The following is a 25,811-nucleotide window of genomic DNA, read 5'->3' as shown; positions in this document are numbered from 1 at the left end:
CCTGCTGGCAGCTATTAAGTAAGTTAAAGAGCTTTTTCTTCCCATTGTAATTTATGAATATATGTTTTCTAATAAGTCTCTTCTTCCTTGCAGAGCATTGCAAAATCTCTGAGGGATTATAACAGAATAATTGTGGAGCGGAACAATTATGAATCAGATGATGTGGTGTGCCTTTCCTCTTTGAAATAAATGTTGTGTAATCAGTTAAGTTGTTTAGGTTTCATCTCACAAAGGACAGTTGGTGGTGTTGTATGCATGCTGACACCCAGTGGAGAAGATGCTGCAGTGGTACTCGACTCAAAAGGATGAAATATGCACCTGCCAGATGCTTTGTTCTCGTCTCTCCTGCAGTCCATTGTAACAGGGATATATAATCTCGAATAACCAATACAGTTTGTATAAGAACACATCTATATTTTTGAACATTGGTTTAATAATATTGTGCTTGTAAGTCAACTTTTCAATGACCAAGGATTGCTTTTTTACTTATCAGGAATATTTGTCATTATAAAATCCCAGTTACTCCCAGAGATTTTTCTGTTCAGAATCAGCTTTATTGGCCAGGTGTATCAGACGCACGAGGAATTTGACTCGGGTACAGCGGCTCTCAATGTGTATATGCATATCCCCATGCAAGGGGCAAGTAAACAGTAAACCAGCGTAAGGCTGTGTAATATAACAAAATAAGCAGTATTAACAAGCAACAAAACAATGCAAAATAAACAGTATAGACAGACAGTAAACAATGCAGACAAAGGAATGTTCATTGAAATGAGATAAATAGGAATAAAAACAGAGTACTTAAAACTAGAGACCTGTACGAGTCTGTATAATCTGTTGCTTGGTGCTATTCCCTCTAGCATACTAATGTTATTCAGAGGTTGTCCCCGTCCAAATACCATTCCTTCTATTGATCCAGCTGAGTGCTCAAATGGAAAAATGTGTTTTTCAGCAAAGAACAATAGGAAAATTCGCTCTTTATTTTAAAAGGAAATTGCTTCTCACCCTAGTGCTACCAGTCACTGGAGTAGTTCTATACATGGCATTAACTGGACTAAAGTATGGTGTCTGCCTCAGAAGTACTTTGTGGTAAATAAAGTGAAAGATGTGGCATATAGGATTATCCACAGATGCTATCAAACAAAATATTTTTTAAAGCAAATGTTTTGAAGACTAACTGTTCTTTCTGTGGTGGCCACTTGGAAACTTTGAGCCATTTAATTTGGTACCGTGATCACACCCAGAAGTTTTGGAAAGATGTCTGCAGACTCGTATGTAATAGTTTGATAACTGATTTTAACCCAAATTTGAGAATTTAGTTTTTGGTGTTCATGGTCATTGTAAGGGGTGAAATATATTATTACATTTAACTTGAATGTCAGCTTTAACATTAGGTTGCTGCTGATATGTTCATGACAATTTTATGGAAAAGATTAATAACTGAGCAGCACTTAAATTCTAAATTATCTTTATTGGTCATAGTGAATCAAAGCATTTCAAACAATAAGCAATGAATTTAAATCTTTGTGTTTATAAACAGCCCTTTAGTTATGAATGTGACATTTAAGTGAAGCTGCACAGTCAACATTTCACAGTAATTTAAGTGCACAGTGCACAGTCAACATTTAACATTTCACAGTAATTTAAGTGCACAGTCAACACTTCGCAGTAATTTAAGTGCACAGTCAACACTTCGCAGTAATTTACGTGTAAGTGCTGAAAATATTTTACAATCAAAACAAATTTGGTGGCATAGTGCATTCTTCAAAAATATCAAACTAGTGTAAAATATAGTGATTTTTTTGTGAGACCAACCTTAATTACATTTTTCCAATCCATAATACAATTTTAATAAAATAACATTAAAACATTAATACTGACAGCTGGAACAAATCACACCCAGTACTGTTTTGTGTGCACTGCAGGTCTGTGGTGTTGATGTTTAGGTATATTATTCTGTTTGACATAATAGGGGTCATAATAATCCCACTCTAAAGCCGAAGCCAACACACCGTTGGACAGACCATCACTGTCTGTCGAGAGGATCCGCAGGGAGACGCCTGAAGGGAAATCATATTTCAGAATGATTCAGATGTTTAAATATAGCAATCAAGAAAAAGAGACGTATTAACAGTAGATTATATGACTTCCCCATTCAACCAGAAAAACGGGTCCCTGCCAGATAATTTGTCTGTGTATATGAGCATGAAACCAAATAGCAGTGATGTCCAATGCTCTTTTGTCACCTCTTTTTGCTCAAAATTAAAGCATTTCACCCAGCAAGACAAAGATATGTATGGCAGAGGTGATAACCTTTTAAAATCATACTGTACCCCAGGTTTACTTGTTTTGGCCAGTGTGATGGAGCAGGGAACTATTACTGAAAGACAAAGTGAGCACAGTGCAGCTGGAGGGGAATCGTACCTGCACTTGCACCAAAGTCACTGTCCAGTCCAGGGCCCACTGCTGATGTGTTCAGGAAGGACGTCTCAGAAGACGGGTTCATGTATTCACACTCCTGGTCCACTTTGTCAAACATATGCCCTGCAACAACTGGGTCCACATCTGTCAGCATCTCATAAGTACTGCTCCGACGGATATATTCCGTCTCCCGCTGTAGACAAAGGCATTGATGGGATATCAAAGGACAGTTTTTCATATACATGCCATACTAAGTTGAGATACCGTGCTCGCTATTCTCTTTCCGGTTAATGTAACATTTCATTTAGTTTACTTCATTTTATCAGGAATAATAGGTCGTCAGCAAACATTTAGTTAGTTTTTGTTGAAAAACATTAATACCACTACACATGAAACTCCTGTGCACAGTGATCATAGGAGTAGGCTGGTAATCGGTGGGGCCCCAGCGGGTTAATTCGACTATGTAATAGTTTGGATCGTTAAAGTAATACAAATTTGAACCTACCTGAACCCGCATCACTGACCTAAAGCATCATCAGGATTCTATGTAGTCAGTGACCACTCACCGTGGGAGTGTTTGGTGGAACAAGGTTCAGTCTGATTTCAGTCTCTGAATCACTGGACTGTGGCAAGACTGGTGCACTTCTACACCAGCCCGCTTTACTGACGCTGTATGTCCGTGACCCTGAGGGCAGGCCCAGTCTGGACGTGAAACCAGTCTGCGAAGAAGTGGCCCGGATAGTGCTGGACGCCTTCAGGGACCCTGAGCCAGTTGCACCATCTGGCCTCTGTAGCTGGATCCTGTGTTCCACCCCTGCCCTCTCCCTTGATGAAGCCCTGGAAGAAGTGACGGGATGCGGCAGGGCAGGCTCCGAAAGAGACATATAAGCTCTCCCGTCCTGCAGTGGGGGAAAGGCCACATCGGATGCTCTTCTTGTTCTCTGCAAGCCGGCCTGCAAAAGCATCTCCTCTGTGTTCTCTTGCTTGCGCCTGGTCTTTGACAGAACCAGCAGCTTATAACCCAGGAAAAAGCAGTTCAGCAGAAGCAAGAGAACCACACAAGGTATGAGCAAAAGGACGACTAAAGTCAAATTTGTGACAGTGTACCCTTCAGTCACATTTGATGGTGCGTTCTGACTTTTTTGCGACATTTCATCCCTGAAAACATAAAGGACGTATTTTAGAGAATCGCTGGTCGTCGTCGTTGAATGCACAGGTGGTTTGATGCGTCAATCAGCATGGACTGCTTCTGTTTCGAAAATAGTTTTTATCTACCAACGACTTACCAACGCGCTTCTTAAGCGTATATCGTCTCCAGATGTGAGTGTCGTCGTTTATCACCCTCGCATTAATCATTGTAGACTAATACTGCCAATGTTTTCAAAGCCAATGCTTGATCTGAGACGAATGCAAGACACCCTCAGCTGGCAGTCACCTAAATTACAGATCAACAGGTGTGTCCCATTATTTTCAGCATGTCTCGCGTTGCCATAGCAGGCAGTCACCGCTAGATGGCAGTATGCGACCAGGCTACTGCGTCACTGCATGCAGTTATGATCGGGAGTTCTTCTGAATTGTAATTTTATGGACTGCAGTGCTTTATAGCTTATGGAGGACTTTTATGCAAGTAACACTGTTTTATAAAATATAGGTGTATCACAGAACAGTGAAAAGCAGTTAAATTCTGAGTTTTTCTTTATTTTCATGCTTTATTTTCGTGTTTCCAAACATATTGGCCAATAATACATCAACAGCTGGCTCTTTGCAGAATATATACAAACATTTCAAATAATTCAATAGAACATTTGACAGCTGAGTCTCTCTTAGAGACAATGTTTTAGCATTTTGTACACAAAGTAGATCTTTGTACACAAGTAGTATGTGTTGCTATTGTAATAAATCAATGCAAAAGATCAGTCATATGAGTACCATATAACTATAATAAAGTCGTTCTTTTCTTTCTTCAGATGTTTCTACCATTCAGTTTTAAGGAAGTCTATACAGACTTGAATAGCACACTGATATCCTGCTATAAGTATAACAGTACAGATGATCTTTTCAACCACGAGAAAGGCTATAGAGTCAGTGGACGCCCTCAGATACCAAAGACCCCATTCTGAACTCACTACTCATCTGGCATCATAGTTGTTGTTGTTGTGCATCATGCCTAACAAGTCCTGACCTCACAAAGTCCCGAACTACAACTCACTTCAGCGCTGCTTGCTGTTCCAAACACAATAGGAGGTTGTGATTGGTTGTGATATTAGCACCTTAGGCAAGGCTGTGTTTGTGAATTGGTTACAACATACACACATGGTGAAGCTGTGTCAGTCATGTCGTTTAAACAAAGCATTCTAGCACTGCGCCAGGCTGTGCTTGATGATTTCTCGGGACTGTGGTGGAATCCTGTCAGGGAAGAGAACCTGAAACTCCACCACCAAGTCACCTCGCTGGGACGGGCTCTTGGGCATGGGCAGACCTTCGCCCCTCAGCCGCCGGACAGCACCAGGTTTAATAACATCACTGCAAGGCAGAGGCATCATCCGGTTGTCAAGTGTTGGGACATTAACTGTGCAGCCACAGAGAGCCTGGACACAAAAAAAGGAATAAAACATTAGTCCTGTAGACCTGTTATAATTACAGTGTTTCATAATGCTTTCTGAATGACCCTGTTATGACTTGATTGAAGCATACATCCAACAAAAGAGTCAGTTAAATGCCAGACCTTTTAAATGTGTCAAGTTGTATAACAGCTAAATATGGAGCGTCTGTCTTTCTAAGAGCATAATGATTTTTTTCTATTATGCAACAAGCCAGTGTTGCTGCTCTATTTTCTGACTATGTGTGGGAGTTAAGTACTTTAGTGACTGAAGATGGAGGAGCTCACTGAAATGCCAGTCTCTGTGACTGCTACCCTGCTAATCTATGTGTGGGCTGGTAGAAGTGAGAGCCAGAGACAGAGTGAGCCAGAAAAGCTGCCTCTCTGCAGCACACATAGTAGCTGAGAGGGAGAGTGAAGTGTGATTCGTGGGGGAAGTCAGTGCTGAGGCTAAATTTAGCTCCTGCTTTCTCTCTTGCTCTGCAGGGGCTGATGAGGTAGCTGAGGCGTTGGCAGGCTTCTGTTAGTGGGGGTCTGCCAGCCCATTGTAAACTAGGGGGGCTCAGGTGCTCATTAAAGAACGTTATGTTCTGTTCTCTGACTACAGTCAGACATTACCCTCCCTGCAGATCCTATCTTCTGCCTTATGTCTTATTGATGCCTTACAGTAACAGATTTTATTTGGCATTTCAGAGAATGCATCATTCAACACTTATATAAAGGGCAAGAAGCAGTGGATGGATTTTAGCCTTTTTCCAAGTAGGTGTAAGAGGCTGGGAAAAATTACATAGTATCTCTACTTAGAGACCAGCCATATGCTTCAGAATACATCATTTATTTGGACTCATGACCTCTGTGGGAGCCAAACCCTTAGTTAGCCCTGATAGACCTTTAACCCTGATAAATTGTAATTTCACCACACCCACCTCTTTGAGGGTGATCTTGGCTGTATAGATGATGTTGGGACCATCTCTCTTGTACTGAGCGTGCTCCATGTCCGTGAGAATGAAGGTGATGTCTGCAGGGATGTTGTTGGGCGTCTCATCTCCCTCCCTGGGGAAGGTGATCTTGGTCCCTGCTTTCCAGCCTTTCTTTACCACCACATTTAGGACCTTTTCTTCGGCTCGCACACTGCGGCCATCGGGATTAAGGCGGCTGCGGGTGATCTTCACGTGCTTTGTGCAACCATGCATCACCTCATCTAGGGTCACTGGCAGGTCATGCACCACCGCTTCACCCTGCAGGCGCCGCTGGCCTTTTCGCAGTCCGCTCTCGTTGCCGGCGGACCCGCCCACGTGACTGAAGGTGAATCGTCTAAAGGGGTTAAAGAGGTCATCTTCGCCATCAGTGTCACTGCCAAAGAAGATGTCAAAGTGGTCGGATCCCTGGAAGGAGGAGGAGAAGGTGGCGTGGGGGTCGCTGTGGAAATTACTGCGGAAAATGTTGCTTTGACCCGCCACTGACATTCCATTTTTAAGACCTAAATAGAGAGAAATCACAAAGAGTTAGGTTAGAGTTCTTCATTCTTACACTGTTGATGCTGCTATTTAGGAATTTTAATAAAAACTCTTTCATTGTCCCCTGAATAATTTATGAGCCCCACAGCTGTCTGTGCTGCACATTTAGCTGGTTTAAATAGGGATGTGAGAGTTTTAGTCATGATCTTCCCAAAGAACATCAGTATTTAGCCTTGATCTTGACATGAATAGTTAATGCTGCTGCCTGTGCTATTAATTAACCAGATGGCAGTCACTCTTTAAGCTGTTTAACTCTCTAAATGAAATCACAACAGTGTCAGTTCTTCCTGATCCTCACCTTCTTCTCCAAACTGGTCATATATGCTTTTCTTTTTTGGGTCAGCCAGGATTTCATAGGCTTCTGCGATCTCTTTGAACCTATCCTCTGCATCAGCATCGCTGTTCTTGTCTGGATGGAACTTGAGAGCCATTTTTCTGTAGGCCTTCTTAATCTCGTCTTCATTGGACTCGGGGGAGACACCCAGGACTTTGTAGAAATCTTTGCCTGCGGGTTTGATGGACAGGCTGGGCATGTCCTGCTCAGACCTGGTGCTTTCCTGTATGAACAAGACACAGTCATGTATTAAATTTGAGAATCTCTTATTGGAAATGGTGCACACAGTAATTTCAAGTGTTAGATGCTGCATAAGGCTCAATAACTCTAAAATAAGCATTCAGCCCTCAGACTGCAGGTTACCATGACCAATGTACTGGACATCCTCCATTCAACTGCTGTATTATATCTATCAATATGCAGAAAGAGGTTCCAAGCAAAGACACTCTCTGGGAAAACACCCTTATCTGTGTGCTGTTGTGCAGCTATATCCATGAATTTTATAGGCTGATACACAGCATAACGTGAGAGAAGGGGGAAGTCGTGTGAGGGGCAACAGACTTTCCCCAACAACCAAGATTCTCTGCAGCGATTGGCTGAACGGGAGTCAGCGGCTCTTTCATTTGAATGAACCCACACCAATAAGACGGGGATAATAGATGCCGGTACATCAGCGACTATACTTCTAGTCCTGTTCCTTTTATGAAACGGAAGTAGCCTATTCTAACAGCACACTGTCATTCATGTAAGTGACCATTTAACAGAGGGAGAAAAGCTTGAAAAGAACTTTCAGAAATGTACTTACCGCTGATGATGAGCCCGAGCTGTCACCCCTGTGCATAACTCGCACTTTGCACTTGACATTTTTGTGCTTCACACCGAACTGGGTCCAGATGAGAACCATGATGGCTGTTACAAAGCTGGATTTACAAAGTAGGATTTGTGCGGCTAAGTGTCGCTGTCCAGTCGCGCTGGTGCTGAAATAGCTCCGGCTACTCTTCGTGCTGTCTGAGCTCTCCTCGCTCTCTTATAAATACCGCCGCGGCAGCTCCTTTACTATACGCTCACCCACCCACGCAGCGTGACCGAGCTTCCCCGGACCCGCCCATTTCAACACGCACGGTAGGGGATGCCGGTGTCCTCAGTTTGCCTGGTGAGAAGCCATTGGCGCTCGGGCGATGATCACGCGGATGTTGCAGCCTCCTTCTCCATGTCGAGACTTGTTTCCGGTGTTCTTGAAGGCAGAGCCGAGCAGACAGTCACGACACGGTACAGAGAGTCCTCTTCACACAGAAAGAACAGACCAGAACATCCAGACATGCAGAAAAAAACTGCTCCTGCCCAGACAGGCTCCAGACAGTCAGCTGGGCACTGATGGAGCCCCTGCCCTCAACTGACATTTTATGTATATTTTGCAGTTTTGTGCAGCAACTTTTGCCGTTTCTTAGAATTGCTATTCTATAAATAGCCTGTAATTCTGTGGTGATACCTGTGTGCCAACATTAACATTCAGATTACCCTGTATGATCAGTGTGTTTACATAGGGTTGCCACAATAAAAATGAACGCCTATACAGTCTAATGCATGTCAGTGAAGTGTAGCACCCGAAGTGGTGGAAGAAGTACTCAGCACCAATACATTAAAGTATAAATACTCGTTACTAATAAAAACCCCCTGTTCAAAAGCCTACTTATATAAAAGCATAGAGCTATTTTCAGCAAAATGGACTGAAAGTATCAAATGGAAGTCTACTGATGACTGATATATTGTTACACAGGACATTATTAGATTGTTAGTACTGGTGCATCAGATGCAGCATTTTACTTTAGGAGCAGTTCAGGGTGGAGCTAGTTTGAATTCATGTGCAGTATATATGTATAGTTAGGTACTTTAGTCCTGTGGCTCCCAGCCTAGTGACTAAGCTCCTTCCAGAGTCACTAGATTCATTTAAGGTGGTGTGAGATGATTGATGGGAGAAGAGCAAATGACAAGTTCTGCTACAATTTTTAAAAACCTTCCTCTGATCTTAGTCTGGATAATGATGAAACCATCTGTGAAGTTTAAAGGAAACACAACACTTCCCCTGCTAATAAATCTTATATAAAATGTGCATTTCTGTAAGGGGCCAAAAGCCAAAATGTTTTGGAAACACTGCTTTTATCTTTAAAGATGGCTTTTATTTTAAAAGCTTATTATATGTTTTTAAGTCACATCTTAATCTGAAAAGTAACCAGTATGTCTATAAATGTAGTAGAGTCAAATGTGCAATATCTCACTTTTAAAAGTAGTGTGGTAGAAGAAAAGGGCTGAAGAAAAGAAAATGTCTTAAAGTTTATTATAATTTACCATGATCCAAAACAAAAGCACTACAATCAGAGCCTTAAAAAAAAAACATTGGTCTACAATGTGTCTAGTTTGATTCCTGTAGCTGGAAATAACCCGAATGGGAAAAAGTCAATAAGCTTTACAGAAGCTACATTCACTGAATGACCGTTGTATCCATTAACTCATACAAGTGTTCATGTAAACGTATCCACCCACGTAGTTCTGTCTAGCAACTGTGTAAAGTGCAACACAATGCAAACCGGTGCAAATGAGACACTTAACAGCCGACAGCTGTGGAAGCAAAGATCAGCTTCAAGTTATGTAACTGAATGTGTTAAAAAAACCTTGTGTTCTTTGGTACCATAAGTGTCACATCTTCCTCATGTGAAAATTCAACATAACACCTCCAAAGCTGAGGTGTTGACTGACTGACTGACTGCCTTGCCAGAAATAATCATGAAGATATTTAGAGTTTGAACATTTTGGGGCAGGAGAGTGGGCTTGAATCTTTTATATTTGACCTTTAGGAAGCAAGACCCACGGTTAGTGTTACCCAGATAACTCACCCCCATTTTCAAGTTTAATATGATAATGGGGGTGAGTTATTTTATATTGTCCAAAATTGCACATTAGAGGTAGAATTAGCAGTTCCTCTATTGGCAAAGCAATAGCTGAACCAATAACTAACAAAGAAACAGTTTTTTTAGCAGTTTTTTTTTTTACATCCATTAGTAGAACAATTGCATTGTGTTGGACATGTATTATATCATAGTTTAGAAGCACTCTTCAAATAGATAACATTCAGTTTCTAACTATAAAGGTCCCTGTTTATTGTCCCTCAAAACTATAGGTCCATTAGCTGCAGTGTAGTGTAGAAAACATACACAGCTTTTTGTTTTAGACCCAAGGTATACATTTGTATTACTAGTCATAGAGAAGATAAGTATGTTACAGACCCACATGATCTTGTGGATTATGTGAGGCCACTCTTTTGATGAAAGGCATGAAGTCATCTGTTTGTCATTTTTACTCTCATTGAAAAGGAGTCACGGTGTCTATTTAGAGATCATACTACACATACTAGAAGATTACGACACCGAGCTGACTGTGCAGCCATGGATATGGAAATCAGTGTCACAGGGAGCGTACATACATGGCAGCGCTTCCTATGCTGTGATGCTTCATACATCCAATGAGGGCTGGAGTTTCCTGGGGATTCTCCTTTCGTCTTACAGGAAACGGCAGACAAATTTGGTCGGAACATGGTGAGCCAGGACTGATATGACCAGATAGCACTTCTTACATGCTATTCACAGACTGAGCAGGATAGAGTGAATCAGACCAGCCTCTTTCACAGTGTTCATTCTTCCTGCCTACGGGAACAGTCTGACTGTGTCTCTGGCCTGTTTTTCACACAATCACACTCTCTCTCTCTCTCTCTCATAGAAACACATACACAGTAGCCTGTCAGTCTTCGAGAAAATAATGCTAATTAAGTACCAAGCTGCACTGACACTGTTATTGTTAGGCAGCCAGAAGGCGGACAGCTTACATACAGCCCAGTGTTCTCATGGTGTTCTTTGCTGTTCTCACATATTTAGTAGCTATTATGTGTACTTTTGTCTCTGCCCTAGTTTTTAACTAAAGGGTACAAATTTACATGTGTATTCTCTTTGTTATTCTCTTTGTGTAATCAAATATGCTTCATTTTGTGTCTTAAAAAATGAAACATGCCACTAAAATACTTTTTTTTTTTTAAATACTAAAATTCTCCACTTTCACGTAGAAAAGAAAAATCAGTTTTCTTTGAAATACATCATCATTTCGAACAGACCTGTTAATTTAGATTTTTAATCTAACATATTTTAAGTAATACAACAAATGAAAATGGCACAGGCCTTATCCTAATATTTTATAGTGCGCTCTTCTGAGGCTGCGGTCAGGTGCTTTTTATGACACTTGAATGTTCTGAACTGGTAGCTTGGCCCCATCTTTAACAAACTGCTCCAGTTCTCTCAGGCTTGACAGGCTCCTTCTGAGGTTCAGCTCTTTCCACTGATGTTCAGTTGGATTAAGATCAGGGTTTATAGCATGCCACATCAAAACAGTTCAATGTTTTCTTCTCATCCATTGTTGGGTGCTTTTCTATCTGTGTTCTGCGTCATTATCCTATTGACCTGTGACTGAGACGCTGGGCAGTATGTTTCTCTCTAGAATACCTAGATAATCTTTAGATTTGATCTTTTTCTGCACAGTTTCAAGGCTCAACGCTCTTCTAGTGAAGCAATACTAAGTCCATTATTTATTCATATATTTTGTTGGCCTGGATGTAGATGGATTTAATGGGTTTTGCTGAAATCATCCAGCTGAATACCCACTGTACGGAGTAGTGGAGACACAGGGCTACAGGCTAACATAGCTTAGGCTACACACTACTCCTTTGGCTTAGGGGTTACGATGCTGATGATATGACGAGGGAGAAACTGCAGTGTATCACTGACAACCTAATGATGCACCTAGAACAGTAAGCAACAAACTATACTGTAGTCATGTGTGTTTGGCCAGTAGAACACAGATTAATGCTGTGACACCTTTATGCAGGGTTTTAATAGCAGAATGTGTCTGCATGCATGTAGGTGTGTGGTAAGGTTTCATCCTTCACACATTCGGCCCAGTCTCACTCTCCCATTATGTTTTGTGGGACCAGTAGGTACTGCCTGCAGGGGACTTGAGAAGGTGAATCACACACTGTGAGCACACAGCACTAGCAGAGGGGGCGTGCCACCAACCTCGTCTCACACAGTCCCATTGCCAGCATTTGTCCTGACCTTCAGAGGTTTTACACAATCAACATTGTGTAAAAAGCCACAGAAAATAGGCTGAGGTCATTATCACCTACAGGCACCAGTAAATTGGAGGAAATATTACTGGCAGCGTTGAGGAAAGTTTTCTTCTGTAATGCTTTAGAATAGCACATGGGAAACTGATCTGAGTAGCTATTATATTCAAATGAACAGCAGTGAGGACAAACACACATTGGGCATTTAAAAAAAATTAGTCATAACAAGTCATATTTTATCACCAGATAAGAAAATGTCATTTTCCACTTCTCCCCCTACCCTCGTCTCACACCTTCTCCCCCGATGTACCGCAGCTCCCACGCATGTCTGGTTTTTATGTGTCTTACTGGATAAACTGAAGCCATGCGTCCCGGTTGCACCAGATGCATGGACATGCAGTTGGCAGTGAAGACACATAAAGATAAACTCATGAATATAAATGCAGACCCAGACAGCTGATCAACTGATAGCTTCTTTTCACTAAGAATAAAATCTACTTACTTGAGGGAAAAGGAGAAAGATTGTCATCAAAAGATAAAGGAGACTGATAACATCACAAGGGAGAGTGGGAGGAAAGGTGACGGGAAAAAGTAGCAGATAAGTCAGAAGGGTTTAAAAAAACATGTAAAACTGTGGGAGAAGCAAAGCAAGAAAGCAAAAGAGAGGTAAAAAGAACCAATAAGAGAAAACAGTAGGACAGACTGGAGTCCAGAGGGCAGTGATGGATAATCTCTGGCTGAGAACAGGGTATTTTTGCTGGTGGAGCGATTTATGAAATCACCCCTACAGCTCACTGTCTGCACTGATAACAAGCTCTGCTGCATTTTAAATCATCTCTAAGCAACTAAAAAAATCGTGCTGTTGAGGGAAGAAAGATGGTTTTATCTTTTAGCCCTTAATTTTTGCTTTGTAGCTACCTTAAATAAATAACAGCACAACACTGGCTTCACTTACAAAGATACAATTTCGATAAGATACATATTATTGCTAAGAAAGCTAGAAAATTGTGCTCTTTCATTGAATTCTGCTCTGCACCTTCCCTCAGTTAGATTTACCTGCACACTGATTCTATCTTTCCTTGGAAAATGCTGCCCTCTGCTGTGTGAAGTAGGCATTACAGTGGAGGCTATTTTATATAAAAATATGGTTATGGAAGAGAGGAAACACTATATATCACCACACCTTTACAGTTGCATTCTGATAGGATAAAAGGAGCATCTCCTCATACAGGTTCACTGCAGCTCCTCTCTTCCAGCTGGACATTTGGCCCTCCATTCTCCATCAGCGGGGCCCCTTCTTGGCTGCTGCTCTGCTGCCTGTGCTGAGCTTTCTCTGGGAAGTTTATGTGTTTCTGGTAGTGCCGATTTTCCTTGGGGTAGGATGCCACAGACAGAAGCTGTCTGCAGATGGCTTGGATCTCAGAGGAAATGAAGAGGAAGATGAGAGTTGACAGGCAGAAAGGCCATGAGCACGCTGGTAATGCAAGCTGAAAGGGGATGTCATAGGAGAGCAGAGCATGACGCGTTATGTCACAAACATCTGGGTGTTCAGATGACATTTATAGAGTTTGACTGGGGAGGGAAGTATTCTAACTTACCATAGACATCAAGTTTGCGATTGCTGAAGTCATGTATGCACAGAAAAGAGCTGGAAAGAAACATAATGTCATGTTTTAATTTAAAACATTTTCTGTGTAGCATGCAGAACATAGTGATCATAGTGTTTGTTGATCTTACCACATATTGGAACCAGCAGATGGGTTTGCCATGATATGACATAGAAGACACCTCCAACAGCAATGCAGTCTAGAGCACTGCTATATCCCCAAGGCCCTGAGTTGATGTCCCTATGAGGAGCTCCCAGAGCAAGTCCTGCACCACATGTCATAGGACAGCACAATTTGCACTGTGAAATGTATTATTAAATAGCAAACAAATGCACATATTTACAAACCGAGTCAAGACGCACAGGCTGTGAGAAGACATGCTATGGTTCATTCATCATAATGCCATGTTGCCCTTTGAAGAGGCAAAGCTCCTGCTGTAGCCTCAGCCGACATTATGCATATTTCTCTGCAAATGTGTATTTTTACCAGACAACATGCCAGAAGCTGAGCCCAGCATGGTTTGAAAACAGATAGTTGGTGAGGAGAGCAGCAGGGCCAGAAGGATGAGACCTCCTGTCCAAGGACTGTCGCAGCCATACACCTGGCCAACACCGACTGGCACTGACAAGAATAGCTGCAAATGGAGCGCATCCATTTACTTACATTTTAAACAGTCATAGCACATTTTATTAATTAAGATCACGTATGTGCAAATAACCATTTTCAAAGTACAAGTGGACCAATATCATTTTACCCAAGAGGCACTGAGTCATTCAGAGGGTGCAGATGGTTATTTGGCTGGATATCCACCTGAAATTGTAGAACAAGTTGTATTAACTTTCATTTTAAGCACCATATGTGTACACATTGTTGAATGAATGGACTTTTTCTGAAGCCATATGTGTATATATCTATGGCAATGGGTTAAGTGTGATTAATTAGGTGTACGGCTGGGCTGTAAATAGTGTATATACAGTTTACAGTAGCTCTGGTGTGGTCTGTTGTTCCGATGGTGTTTGCTGCTGTGCCGGGCTGTTGGAGAAATATATTAGTGTTATTTGAAAGATGTGATGAAGTAAAAATGAGGTGAATTCATGTGCAAAACATTCACTTTGTAGTAGCAGTTTCTGTGAAGTGGTAAGTCAGCTGCTTGTGGTGATGGTGGAGAATGGTCGGTGGACAGACCAAGCCCAGGAGCCTATGACAGCGTGTGTGCAGGGCTGCACTATACCTCTGGAAAGTAGGGGTGATTGGCTCCTGTAGCTGCAATGTGTAGACACACCAAAATATTAAAGGGAAGGGTGAATATTTGGAGGTCCCATTTATTGGCAACTGAAGACAAAGCTGGGAACAGAAGGAAATGGGTTCTTGATTGGGCAGAAGAGAAAACCTGCCCCATGCTGTTTACTGGAAGTTTACTTGCATGAACTGCAGTGCAACTTGTTGACTGAGATATTGCCTAATTGTGATTCCTGACTCTCACACAATGCTGTTGTCTTTGTTTGTCTTTCCTGCTTATTGTATGTGTGCAATCAAGTGAATTAGATTACTTTTTAAAAAACACTCACCACAACACGGACATGAACATACTCGGCCGTAAAAGCCGACATCAGTATGCCAACCAAAGTTCCATTGTAGCCATATAAACCCGCTGACATAGCCTCCCTGAGGTGACTGTGACACATGTAGCTGATGTGAATGCAAAACACAGTAAATGAGGAGCAAACTGTGATAATATCACAGTGTGAAAGCTAAAGAAAATGCAGCCACAGGGAATATAAGTGCGGGGAACAGGGATAATGGCTTCACTGTAGGACCAACATGTTTTTATTTATTTATCTTTTTTAAATGTCACATCAATGAAGGACAAGGAGACACTTTCTGACCTGTTTTGTCTCAGCAAGATTGCAGATACAGTTGAGAAAAGGGTACCTAGCAGACCATTCACAGCCCAGCAAGGCTTCTGCAGGAAGAGGCTGGCTGTGATTAAGAGCCCACTGATCGGGTTGTTGACAGATATCACCTGGCCACCCCTTGTGTGAGATAGGTTAGAGACACATGGAGACAGGCTAATATACTGTAGCTTAGCCTCAGTGGAATGAGTGGCTCCTCTGTGTACAGCCTCACAGAGCTGCTGGCCTGGCTGTAGACTCCTTAGTCTCATTCTACCACTGTTGTGATATTATTCACACCTTTGATTGTTCAGTGAATGTGTTTCTGTGACAGCTATGATTTCAACCCTGATGTTGTCATCCACCCTTCCCCTGCTACTTACAAATTAGACAATGTGATGCCTCCCTGCACGCAAACAAAATCTGTGTAGAAATGAGGTGGAAACAGTTCTAACAGACAGGCATGAACTTCTAAGTGTCAGCCTCACTGCCAGCTTGCCACACAGTTTTCTTATCTTTTTACTTTTATATTTGTTTTTTTGAAGAAGTAATCAAAGTAGATTTCTAGAAGAGTTTCCCACTGTTACTGTCACCATCTGTGTTCTCAGTTCTCTGCATGAAATCCTGGGTGTGTTTATGTAGTTCAGAGAGCAGGGAACCTCTTGATCATTCAGCTCTGCTGGTAGCCTCGTTTCTTCTACACTACAGTACTTCCTAAGAGTTGACAAATGTGGAAACTGCTGAACACAACTCTGCAGTAACTTTTCAGATAAGGCTAAGTAATCAGATATGAAATAATAACTTCTTTTATAAACTTAGATCTAGTTCAGGCTATGATAATGTTATCTTCAAACCATATTGTTGTGGTTTTACAGATCTCGATTTCTTGATCATTGTGTTGTTTTTGAGTTATGTCCTTTGTTCTTTTTTTGGGAGTTGCTTTTTCCCTGAAACCCTGCAGATCGATGCTGTGTTTATAAAATGTGGTCATGCACATTACATTGTGAAAGCCAGGTGCAGGTTCATGCTTATTCATTCATGTTAGGATGAAAATAACTTGTTGAGTGGTGGCAGCACCTTATCTAATTGTATGTGTTTATGCAGACTGAGTTTTGCAAAGTACAGCCAAACTGGGTTCAACAGTGATCCTCTGAAAAAATTCTTTCTTAAAAGGGTTCTACCTCCAGACTGAAAACATAGTGAAGACCAGGAAATATTTGGAGGAATTTAAGTTTATGAAGAAATTAAAAATATATTAAAATCTACACTGACTAGTTGAAAACTCTGCTGTGACTGATTTATTGATTTCTGTTCCCTCTGATCTATTAATTTGCAAATATTCTCAGCATATAGTCATGTAATACTGAGTGGGGAAATATAATTGAATTTATCCATTACATTTTTTAATTTCTAGTTAGTACAAGCACATTTACCAAAATGAAGTCAGACTGCATGTCTATTTATTTAGAGGTTACTTCTTATATTATTGAAACTAAAGGTATTTTTTCTACCTTTTTGGGTTGAAGAAAAACTACAGATCTGTTAATGAAAGCATACATTAAAATATATGAAGAAAACTGCATGTTTTTATGCAGCCTCAAGTCTAAAAAAAAAACCTTCATCCTCTTCTGTCTTCAAGAGGGCCATTGCCTGGAGCAAAAAACAAAGTCTCTCACTTCACCTCAGCAGCTAATCAGGAACAAGAATGCATTATTAAGGAAGTATTTCTGGCTCAAGCAAAACTCCAGACTTTGTTGCCACAGTTTCACCAGTTTCACATTCTGAGCACGTAGGAGAATGTGCCAAGTACACAAGGAAGTATGGGATTGTTGTGACTGGTCATTTTTATGCATTTGAGTGGTTTGTTGGGGGACATGCATGTCTGTGTGTCCTTTGGTAAATGAACTCAGATAATATCACCATTTCAATCAGCCAACATTTTCATATAGTTCAATATATTTTAAAGCCCTTTATTTTGACCCGGTTCATGACTACATAGAAATCAAAGATGTTATGGACCAAATGATGGAAGGAGAAAATGTTACACTGAGCTTTTAGTGGTAGGTGAGACAAGGCAGAATATGAAATGAGTCATACAAAACCTGGTCTGTTAATTGTCTCTTCAAAAGGAGGCAAAATATCATGCTGATAGGTAAACATTATACATGGCTGACACAATACAACCCCTACTGAGGCTGATCTAAAGCTGATTTTGCTGATCTTGTTTTGATAATACTAGACATAAAGTATTCTTTGTAATACAAGTTTGTTGTACAAGTAAAATATTGTTTTTTTATAAGGATTTTCCCTTTATTTTGAACATGTCAAATTTATTATGCAAAAAACATCTAAAAAAGAAAAAAGCAAATATGTGGAAAACTGGGGGCCTCTTGTGCTAAAACTTTATGTAGTGTTCACTGTAAGGCAAACGTCCATGAATACAAACATGTTATGTGTTGTTTTGTTTTCTTATGTCACATTTCCTTGTTTCTTTTGTTCTTGTGTCATGTTACGCTGCATCATGTTTAGTAAAATTCATTATAACTTATTTAGCATAACAATCTCAGCTGCAGTTTGTAAAAATGGTTAAACACAACTGGAAAAAAGCAATCAGACATGATAATATGCACAAATAGTACAACAACGGTGATCACATAAGCACAGAACCTGTGGGCTTCAATACACAGCTACAGACAGACACCCACATTCTCTCTCTCACACACACACACACACACACACACAGAATTCTTTGGAGATCTGCTGCCATATTTTTGCCTTGACTTTAGAGGAAGTCAGTGCCGTGCTGAGTGCTAAACTCCTGGAAATCATCAGGGATGGTGTCTGTGGAGGAAGGAAATTAGGCATCGTGAGACAAGCTCAGATTCTGAGGCCAAACTAAATCTACTCACCTCTGTAGTCTTATTTATGCCACAACAAATAATAATAATAATAATAATGTCATTTCCAGACACAAGTCCCAGAGGTCATTAAGGAAGATGTATTAGCCTATGTATTGACAAGCCTGCTGAATCTACAGTACAGCCATAAAGTGTGAAACTGCACTTGTGGTGCTTTGAGCTAAAAGCTAGAACAGCAAGGCTAATATACTGATGTTTATAAAGTTTAGTATGATTATCATTTTAGTTTACCATGTTTTAACATGCTAACGTATGCTAATTAGTACTAAACTCTATGTACAGCTGTGACTGATGTTATTAGTTTTGAAGGTATTTGGTTGTAAAGTCTGGCAGGATGCTGTTGCTATGTGAAAAGCAATACATTCTGAGAAGAAGGGCACTCCATCTTGTTGAAATAATATTCTGAAACAAAGTGGTGGACCGACCAACCCTGCTATCCCCAAAGATGCTGCTAAGACAAACTGCCTTGACTTTAAGAACCCACACATTAACACAGTAAGAACCACAGAATCATATATAATGGGCGGATTTGATGACGTGCTTCCTTACCATTGCAGCGGTATCTCAGATCTGACCAGATGATGTTTTCTTGAGAGAAACAGAACACACCGAGACGTCCTCCTCTCATAGTCGTGTCAATAGTCACACCAGAGTCTGCAACCAACTCAGTTCCTTCATAAAACCGTGCCCTAAACGAAACACCAGGGGGGATGTTACGTGTGTTCTACTCTCAGCATTGTGGGCAGATTAAACTTCATCTACAGTAGTAAGATAATCTGAGCATTAGTGGTGCTGCCAGACAAATATCTAAAACATGTTTTGTTATACCTGATATATCCAAGCTGTGGGCGGTGCTGCAGGTACCAGCGGTAGGACACCTTGTCCTTCCAGCCTACGTTTCTTGGGTCCTTCCACAGCAGACGGACCTGGTCGTCGGTGTCTCCTGTGTGCCACAGCGAGTTCCTCAAGTGCTCTCCAGGGCCTGTTCTAGACTTCACAGCCTGACAAAAGACACAGAGTAGTGAGGGGGGGGACAAGAGAAAGACAGAAATGAGGAAATTATGTCAAGGGATAAAAAGAGGATGAGTGTGAATTGGCTGTTGGCATGACTTCTACTTTTACCTTAAGCTGGATGCCAGGCTCAGCCACAGCTCTGAAGGGCGTCGCCTGCCAGTAGGTCTGTTCAGTCTGCTTCCACATCACCACGTAGAAGGAAGATGAGTCTTGATAGCCAAAGATGAAGCCAGCATAGTCATCATCAGTCACTGTATTCACGTGAAATGTCCCCTCAAAGTCTACTCCACTGAAAGCAGTGTAACCTGAAACAGAACGTGTAATTAGTTGGGTTTTTTTTTTAAAGAACATTTTGTATCTCGATACTTAGAGAAGAAATAAAACTTACCAACAGCAAGTCCTGGGTCACTATTCATGGTCTGAACAATTTCCATTCCCTATGTGAGAGGGACAGAGAGTTGTTATTGATTAATTTTGCACTTGCTAAACTCTTATTTATTGTATCTCATGCTTCTGGCCACCTGTGGTAGCAAATTTAAGACCAGCATTCACTCTGTCGCTTGTTCAGCTCTGTTTGTTTTCTACCAGGAAAATATCTGTCTCTTGAACTGCTAAACACTCACTGTGTTCACCAGCTAGTCAGTAACATGTCTGTTCGCCGGTTGGTGCTGAGCAGGCAGCGTGTAGTGGGTTTTTAAAGCTGTTTTTTTTTTTTTTTTACTGAAAACAAAGTGAAAGTGAACTAAAAAAGTTAAGAGTGAAAACTTTCAATAAAGCTCCACAAGGCCAAGAAGAGCAGCTGATAATTCTCTGTATGTGCATCACTATGAGCAACATCTCTTACTATAGACACCATTTGATAAATCATTAAAAGAAGATATTAATTGTAGCTGCTTTAACATAGTGACTGTACATAAAGAAGAAAGCTTCAGCACTCGGTAATCTCACCTGGTTTAAGACAATCCAGTTGGGGTCAATCTGAGCATCACCCTCTGGGTCTAGCACCATTGTCCTGGTCAAAGTCATTCTCGCATATATCTCCAATCCCATCATCTAAGGGACAGCAGAGGGGATAGTAAGTGTGAGTGATCAGTTCCTATCAGTGTGTTTTCCATCCTGTCACAGTGAGATTTTAGATTGAACTTGTCCTTCCTTGTTCAGAAGCTGCAGAGCTGCAAGGCCTGAATATAAAACATACCAAATATCTTGCTGAAGGCCAGATGATGTCTTTCCTTAAAGCAATATTCACATTTCAGCAAACAGAACAAGGCTGTTTCTTTGATTTTAATGGACTTGTACTAAGGTTTATTCTAGTCTGCACCCCACTGCGAGTGTGTTTTCATAATTACAATAGCCATGTGGCAGTTTTTATTGTTAAAAAAAAAAAGTAGTCTCTAACACAACATGGTGTTATGTCATTCTGCTGTGTTTGAAATGTTTTGAATCTGGCTGGTGGTGTGGATTATTAAATGGAAGGAAGTACATCAGTGAGCTTTTTCTCTGTACTGAGGACATTCAGACCTTTAAGACTGCAACATTCATTGTATACCAACTATATGGGCATCTTGAACTTCCTGCCCTGCCATTCAGTTTTAAATGACACACCCCTCCCACTGAATTCACAGCCCATTTTCACACAAGTTATGTCACAATGAGTCACAAAATTGCCAGATGGGTTGCAGGCACAAAAAATTGTGCTTTACCCAACACAATTGCCACTTAATCCGGTTTGCTTTCCTTCATCTGTGTGGGTGTGAAACCGGGACTCACAACTGCGTGTAACTGCAGTTTAGAGAGAATATGGCCACTGAGATGAAATTATGAACATTTATCTCTGAGCACCAGGCTGGTTTTCAACCAAAGTTGTCAACAATAATATCTGAACATTACTGTAAAATGTTTTCAGTTCAGCTGTATGAGCACGCTACGTATTTAGGACTCACTGTTGTCATCAGTCTGGTCAGGGTTTGGTGCCAGCCGGCAGTTGTCCGGTCCGGGTGGTTTAACGTCCGGGATCCCATCATTGTCGTCGTCATCGTCACACTCGTCACCCAGTCCATCTTTGTCAGTGTCCAGCTGGGAGCTATTGATTACGAATGGGCAATTGTCCTTGGTATCTTGGTGACCGTCACCATCGCTACAGGGGAAGTGGCACAGTCACATGACGTAAATAAAAGATAGTAGCAGGCAATTAGTAGTAGTGGAAAAAAATCAGCTCTGCCTGTTAGCAACCTAGAGACTGTGACAGTATTATTACCTGTCTTGGTTTGTGTCACAGGGGTCTCCAACCAGGTCGTGATCAACATCAGACTGAAAGAAGAACAGAGAGCTCACTAAAACACCGTCTTTCCACATCTGTCTGTCTGTCTCTCTATTTATCTGTATGTCTGTCTGTTTGGCTGGCAGGCTGGCTGCCTGTACATCTGGTTGGCTGGCTCTGACTGACCTGGTTGGGGTTGGGGATGTTGGGGCAGCTGTCACAAGCGTCTCCCACACCATCTCCATCCCGGTCCTTCTGATCTCTGTTCTGGATTTGTGGGCAGTTGTCCAGTACATTCTTCAAGCCTGAGATTGGAGATGGTTCTTGTCATTTAGCAGTCAATCCACTTCTATCTCCTTTTACAGCAGGGAAGATTATTGTTGTGTATAATTTTACCACCAAAAGTTCTGCAGTTTCAGCTTGTCAGTTGTGGGAATTGTAAGTTTTAACTTCCTAATAAATCAGGGTGATGTATTACAGTAAAATAGGCAGGAAATTCTGACTTTCACACTAAATACATTTTATTAACGTAATTGAGAATTTTATATTGATAAGTCAGTGAGTGAATTTATATATGATGAACCAATGCATAAAAACTGAGACATTATATCCATACTACTGTGGGATCAGTTGAAGAATTTTACAGCATGTAATTTGTAATGTGACCACTAGGTTGCACTGTTGCATTTTCTATGTAGGTGAACACCAGTTTGCCTGCAGAACCTGTTTTTTATTCATCACAGGGAGACAGAGCAGCACAGATGCATAAAGGTCAAGCAGCAGCCGTAGAGGAAAAACTATCTTATGGCCTGTTTTTGAAGTGTAATCAGATTGGTGAATGATCAACGTGGGTGTTCGCTCTGGGGTCAGACTGCTGTTGGCTTCTCTTTTTTTTTTTTTTTCCGGTGCTGTTTCTCATGGCTCAACTGTCTTATAAAAGTATCCACGCTACTACACAGTGATACATTTCTACAGCGTGATTTAGAGAGATGTGTAACTTACTCTCTGCATTAGTGTGGTTCTCAGTTCAAGCATGGACCATAGTCATAAATCATAACAGCGAATGTCTTCAGTGATGGTGATTATAAAACTGTGAATGTCAGTGTTAGTGATGTAATTCCTCTCCATACCATCTCCATCAATGTCATCATCACAAGCATCTCCTCTCCCGTCGCCGTCAGTGTCCCTCTGGTCGGGGTTCTCCACCATGCGACAGTTGTCACAGGCATCGCCATGGCTGTCCTTATCACTGTTCCTCTGGTCCGCGTTGGACTTTAACCAGCAGTTGTCCTGAGACAGAGACACACAAAGGTCTCACTCACAGCATGTGTGTCTATGTCAGTGTGCTTTGGTTATTGATGCAAATAGTGTCCTGTTGGGAAAAAAACAATTTTGATTGTATATGTGCCTCAGAGCTGAAACAGTTAGTTGGTTAATCCATTAGTTGATCAACCAAAAACAGTTTTGATGATTGATTAGTTGTTTTAAGTCATCTTTCAAAATTCTGCTGAGAATTAGATAGGGAGATTGACACCATTCTGACATTTGTATGCAACAAGCAGCAACCACTTAGCTTAGCTTAGCATAAGAATTTGAACTGTTCCTTTAAGTCAGGCTAAGTTGCCTAATGCTCCCGTGTTCCAGTAATGATCTGCTGCTTTTCTTATTATCTTTCACAGTATGACTGTACATTGAATGTCTTTGGGTGCTGGTTATCAGACAATACAAGCGATTTGAAGACATTTCCTAGGGCTGTGCTGTGCATTTTCTTTTGTTGTCTGACCTTTTATAGATTAAACGATTAATCAGTTAATCAAAAAAATAATAATTAGTTGGAGCCCATGTGTCTTTGCAAGGTTTTTTTTTTTTTTTAAACATTTCCACTAACCTGCTCATTTGGAATACCATCACCATCTGCATCTTCATCACAGACATCTCCTATACCATCTCTGTCTGCATCCTCTTGACCGGAGTTAGGAATGTAAACACAGTTATCCTGTGAAGTGATGTCACAGTAAAAGGATGAAAAAAGGGATGGCCTACCACAGAAAAGTTGCATTTGCAGACTATGGACTTTGGTTACCTTTCTACACTTTGGCTCCTTGCATTTGAGTTTCTCATCTGGGTATCCATCAATATCGGTATCTTTTCCACACAGGTACCCGTTACCAGCCCAGCCAACTCCACACTAACAAGACAAATGAATCTCTTCAGAAAATCAAACGGCAAGTAAGTGGAGCTGTGCTTATGTATATAGTTTGTGTGCAGGTAGTATATAAGAGCATGTGAGTGGTGTGAAATCCCACCTGGCATAAGACTGACCCATCTCTTTCTAAAACGCACTCGGCATTGATATCACAGGGGTTGGTCAGGCTGTTGCTACAGCTGACAGTTGGCTTACAGCCCTTCACCTGATCTCCTGTAAAACCCGACTTACAAGGGCCACAGTGATAGGAGCCCTGTGCAGGAATAAGGACAGCTGTTCATGAAGTTTTTTTTTGGACAACAGTTAGAAAGCCACACAAATTAAATAATTGCCCTGATGGCCAGATAACTTTAAAGTGATCTTACCACAGAGTTTTGACAGATTGAGTTTGCAGTGCAGCCGCCGTTGTTGGGTCCTTTGCATTCGTCAATGTCATCACAGACCTGAATTGCACAATAAATAAAATGTTTGTTTACCTTCCAACTGTTGCTTGTCTTCACATTTCATTGTTACAATATTTGCTGTATAAAATGCAGACAAATGATGCCAAATCACCAACAAAAGCCCTGATGTGGAGTTTAAACTTGTCATAGCTCTTTGCTTTATATTTTGGACATACTGTATTATAAATATGTGTTCAAGAGGGACCTAGAAATAAGTTACACTGTAGTGCTTTTTAAAACTACCTAGCACATAATAAATATATAACTATGTATTACAACCCCCAAATCTACTTTGTAACGACTTTTAAAAGGGGGTGAACAAAAGATTGTTTACTTTTTGGCCATTATCTCACTTAAAATGACTCACACCTGCATTTCCAAAAAGAATTGACAAAAACATCCAGAAAACTGACAGCAACCTTTCTATCCCAGTAACTGAATATTGGTGAAACAGTTCTACTTTTTATTTATTAGTTTTTGCACAAATTGAAAATGTGAATTCAAAATGGTGGATGAAAACACTTACTGTGTTTTTCCAGAGTGTGACTCATTTCTAAGTCTGTCTTAAACATAAAACTGTTACCCCCTTATTGTCTATCTTCTTGTCCTTTCACCCATAGATGGACTATGACATATTGGGCCCCTGGGCACAGACATGTAAAAGGCCCCACACCCTCCTGTATACAGTGGGTACAGAAAGTATTCAGACCCCCTTAAATTTTTCCCTCTTTGTTATATTGCAGCCATATGCTAAAATCATTTAAGTTCATTTTTTTCCTCATTAATGTACACACAGCACCCCATATTGACAGAAAAACACAGAATTTTGGACATTTTTGCAGATTTATTAAAAAAGAAAACCTGAAATATCACATGGTCATAAGTATTCAGACCCTTTGCTGTGACACTCATATATTTAACTTAGGTGCTGTCCATTTCTTCTGATCATCCCTGAGATGGTTCTACACCTTCATTTGAGTCCAACTGTGTTTGATTATACTGATTGGATGTGATTAGGAAAGCCACACACCTGTCTATATAAGACCCTACAGCTCACAGTGCATGTCAGAGCAAATGAGAATCATGAGGTCAAAGGAACTGCCTGAAGAGCTCAGAGACAGAATTGTGGCAAGGCACAGATCTGGCCAAGGTTACAAAAAAAAAATTCTGCTGCACTTAAGGTTCCTAAGAGCACAGGGCCCTCCATAATCCTTTAATGGAAGACGTTTGGGACAACCAGAACCCTTCCTAGAGCTGGCCGTCAGGCCAAACTGAGCTATCGGGGGAGAAGAGCCTCGGTGAGAGAGGTACAGAAGAACCCAAAAATGACTGTGGCTGAGCTCCAGAGATACAGTCAGGAGATGAGAGAAAGTTGTAGAAAGTCAACCATCACTGCAGCCCTCCACCAGTCGGGGCTTTAGGGCAGAGTGGCCCGA

The 25,811-nt window shown here is 41.1% G+C and overlaps 5 protein-coding genes across 8 annotated transcripts in view; 1 reads left to right on the top strand and 4 right to left on the bottom strand.

Annotated features, from left to right (window-relative positions):
- Positions 1-1,633: 1,633 nt before the first annotated feature.
- Positions 1,634-3,892, bottom strand: hwa (huluwa). Of its 3 annotated transcripts, none has more exons than XM_020621158.1 (4): positions 3,708-3,892; positions 2,988-3,579; positions 2,425-2,614; positions 1,634-2,060 (listed from the first exon to the last, which is right to left on the bottom strand). In XM_020621158.1, exons 2-4 carry the CDS (start codon positions 3,570-3,572, stop codon positions 1,894-1,896), a joined length of 942 nt encoding a protein of 313 aa, XP_020476814.1. In that variant the 5' UTR covers positions 3,573-3,579; positions 3,708-3,892; the 3' UTR covers positions 1,634-1,893. The 3 variants fall into 3 exon arrangements, with proteins under 3 accessions (XP_020476814.1, XP_020476816.1, XP_020476815.1); XM_020621160.1 differs by having other exon boundaries at positions 2,988-3,320; XM_020621159.1 differs by having other exon boundaries at positions 2,988-3,434; positions 3,708-3,890.
- Positions 3,893-4,269: 377 nt separating this feature from the next.
- On the bottom strand, positions 4,270-7,917 carry LOC109972362 (dnaJ homolog subfamily B member 5). The gene is made up of 4 exons (XM_020621156.1): positions 7,677-7,917; positions 6,836-7,094; positions 5,947-6,500; positions 4,270-5,009 (listed from the first exon to the last, which is right to left on the bottom strand). Exons 1-4 carry the CDS (start codon positions 7,773-7,775, stop codon positions 4,776-4,778), a joined length of 1,146 nt encoding a protein of 381 aa, XP_020476812.1. The 5' UTR covers positions 7,776-7,917; the 3' UTR covers positions 4,270-4,775.
- A 5,341-nt stretch (positions 7,918-13,258) lies between these two features.
- On the bottom strand, positions 13,259-15,300 carry LOC109972311 (urea transporter 2-like). Its single transcript, XM_020621074.1, has 6 exons — positions 15,219-15,300; positions 14,874-14,986; positions 14,129-14,276; positions 13,773-13,907; positions 13,634-13,683; positions 13,259-13,522 (listed from the first exon to the last, which is right to left on the bottom strand). The coding sequence occupies exons 1-6, from the start codon at positions 15,298-15,300 to the stop codon at positions 13,259-13,261; spliced, it is 792 nt and encodes a 263-aa protein (XP_020476730.1).
- Positions 15,301-17,508: 2,208 nt separating this feature from the next.
- thbs4b (thrombospondin 4b) overlaps positions 17,509-25,811 on the bottom strand; it is a 15,050-nt gene continuing 6,747 nt past the window's right edge. The window contains 15 exon segments of the mRNA XM_020621143.1: positions 17,509-18,375; positions 19,002-19,141; positions 19,281-19,453; positions 19,575-19,771; positions 19,855-19,903; positions 20,415-20,475; positions 20,477-20,519; positions 21,410-21,603; positions 21,724-21,776; positions 21,913-22,031; positions 22,857-23,016; positions 23,615-23,722; positions 23,810-23,914; positions 24,033-24,185; positions 24,298-24,375. Coding sequence (XP_020476799.1) covers positions 18,317-18,375; positions 19,002-19,141; positions 19,281-19,453; positions 19,575-19,771; positions 19,855-19,903; positions 20,415-20,475; positions 20,477-20,519; positions 21,410-21,603; positions 21,724-21,776; positions 21,913-22,031; positions 22,857-23,016; positions 23,615-23,722; positions 23,810-23,914; positions 24,033-24,185; positions 24,298-24,375 — 1,692 coding nt within the window. The 3' untranslated portion in view covers positions 17,509-18,316.
- LOC109972352 (mucin-2) overlaps positions 23,908-25,811 on the top strand; it is a 61,209-nt gene continuing 59,305 nt past the window's right edge. For both annotated transcript variants that reach the window (XM_020621140.1, XM_020621134.1), the window contains exon 1: positions 23,908-23,955. The gene's annotated coding sequence lies outside the window, so the exon portion shown is untranslated. The remainder of the gene's footprint in view (positions 23,956-25,811) is intronic.

The sequence above is a fragment of the Monopterus albus genome, unplaced genomic scaffold (assembly GCF_001952655.1).
Source record: "Monopterus albus unplaced genomic scaffold, M_albus_1.0 scaffold253.1, whole genome shotgun sequence".
NCBI lineage: Eukaryota > Metazoa > Chordata > Actinopteri > Synbranchiformes > Synbranchidae > Monopterus > Monopterus albus.
The sequence above is the reverse complement of the archived record's forward strand: the minus strand, read 5'-3'. Positions and strand labels throughout refer to the sequence as shown.

Bases quoted from the DNA above. Each gene is read 5' to 3' on its own strand.
- LOC109972311 (XM_020621074.1), bottom strand. From the start codon at position 15,300: ATGTCAGCGGGTTTATATGGCTACAATGGAACTTTGGTTGGCATACTG. The intron at 14,987-15,218 runs GTGTTGTGGTGA...TTCTGTTCCCAG, and splicing joins GGCCGAGTATGTTCATGTCC to CTTTGTCTTCAGTTGCCAAT. The intron at 13,908-14,128 runs GTAAAAATACAC...CATGTGGTGCAG, and splicing joins AGCTTCTGGCATGTTGTCTG to GACTTGCTCTGGGAGCTCCT.
- hwa (XM_020621158.1), bottom strand. From the start codon at position 3,572: ATGTCGCAAAAAAGTCAGAACGCACCATCAAATGTGACTGAAGGGTAC. The intron at 2,615-2,987 runs GTGAGTGGTCAC...CTTTGTCTACAG, and splicing joins TTCCACCAAACACTCCCACG to CGGGAGACGGAATATATCCG. The intron at 2,061-2,424 runs GTACGATTCCCC...ATTTCCCTTCAG, and splicing joins TGACTTTGGTGCAAGTGCAG to GCGTCTCCCTGCGGATCCTC.
- LOC109972362 (XM_020621156.1), bottom strand. From the start codon at position 7,775: ATGGTTCTCATCTGGACCCAGTTCGGTGTGAAGCACAAAAATGTCAAG. The intron at 7,095-7,676 runs GTAAGTACATTT...TTGTTCATACAG, and splicing joins GCTCGGGCTCATCATCAGCG to GAAAGCACCAGGTCTGAGCA. The intron at 5,010-5,946 runs GTGGGTGTGGTG...TTTTGTGTCCAG, and splicing joins CCAAGATCACCCTCAAAGAG to GCTCTCTGTGGCTGCACAGT.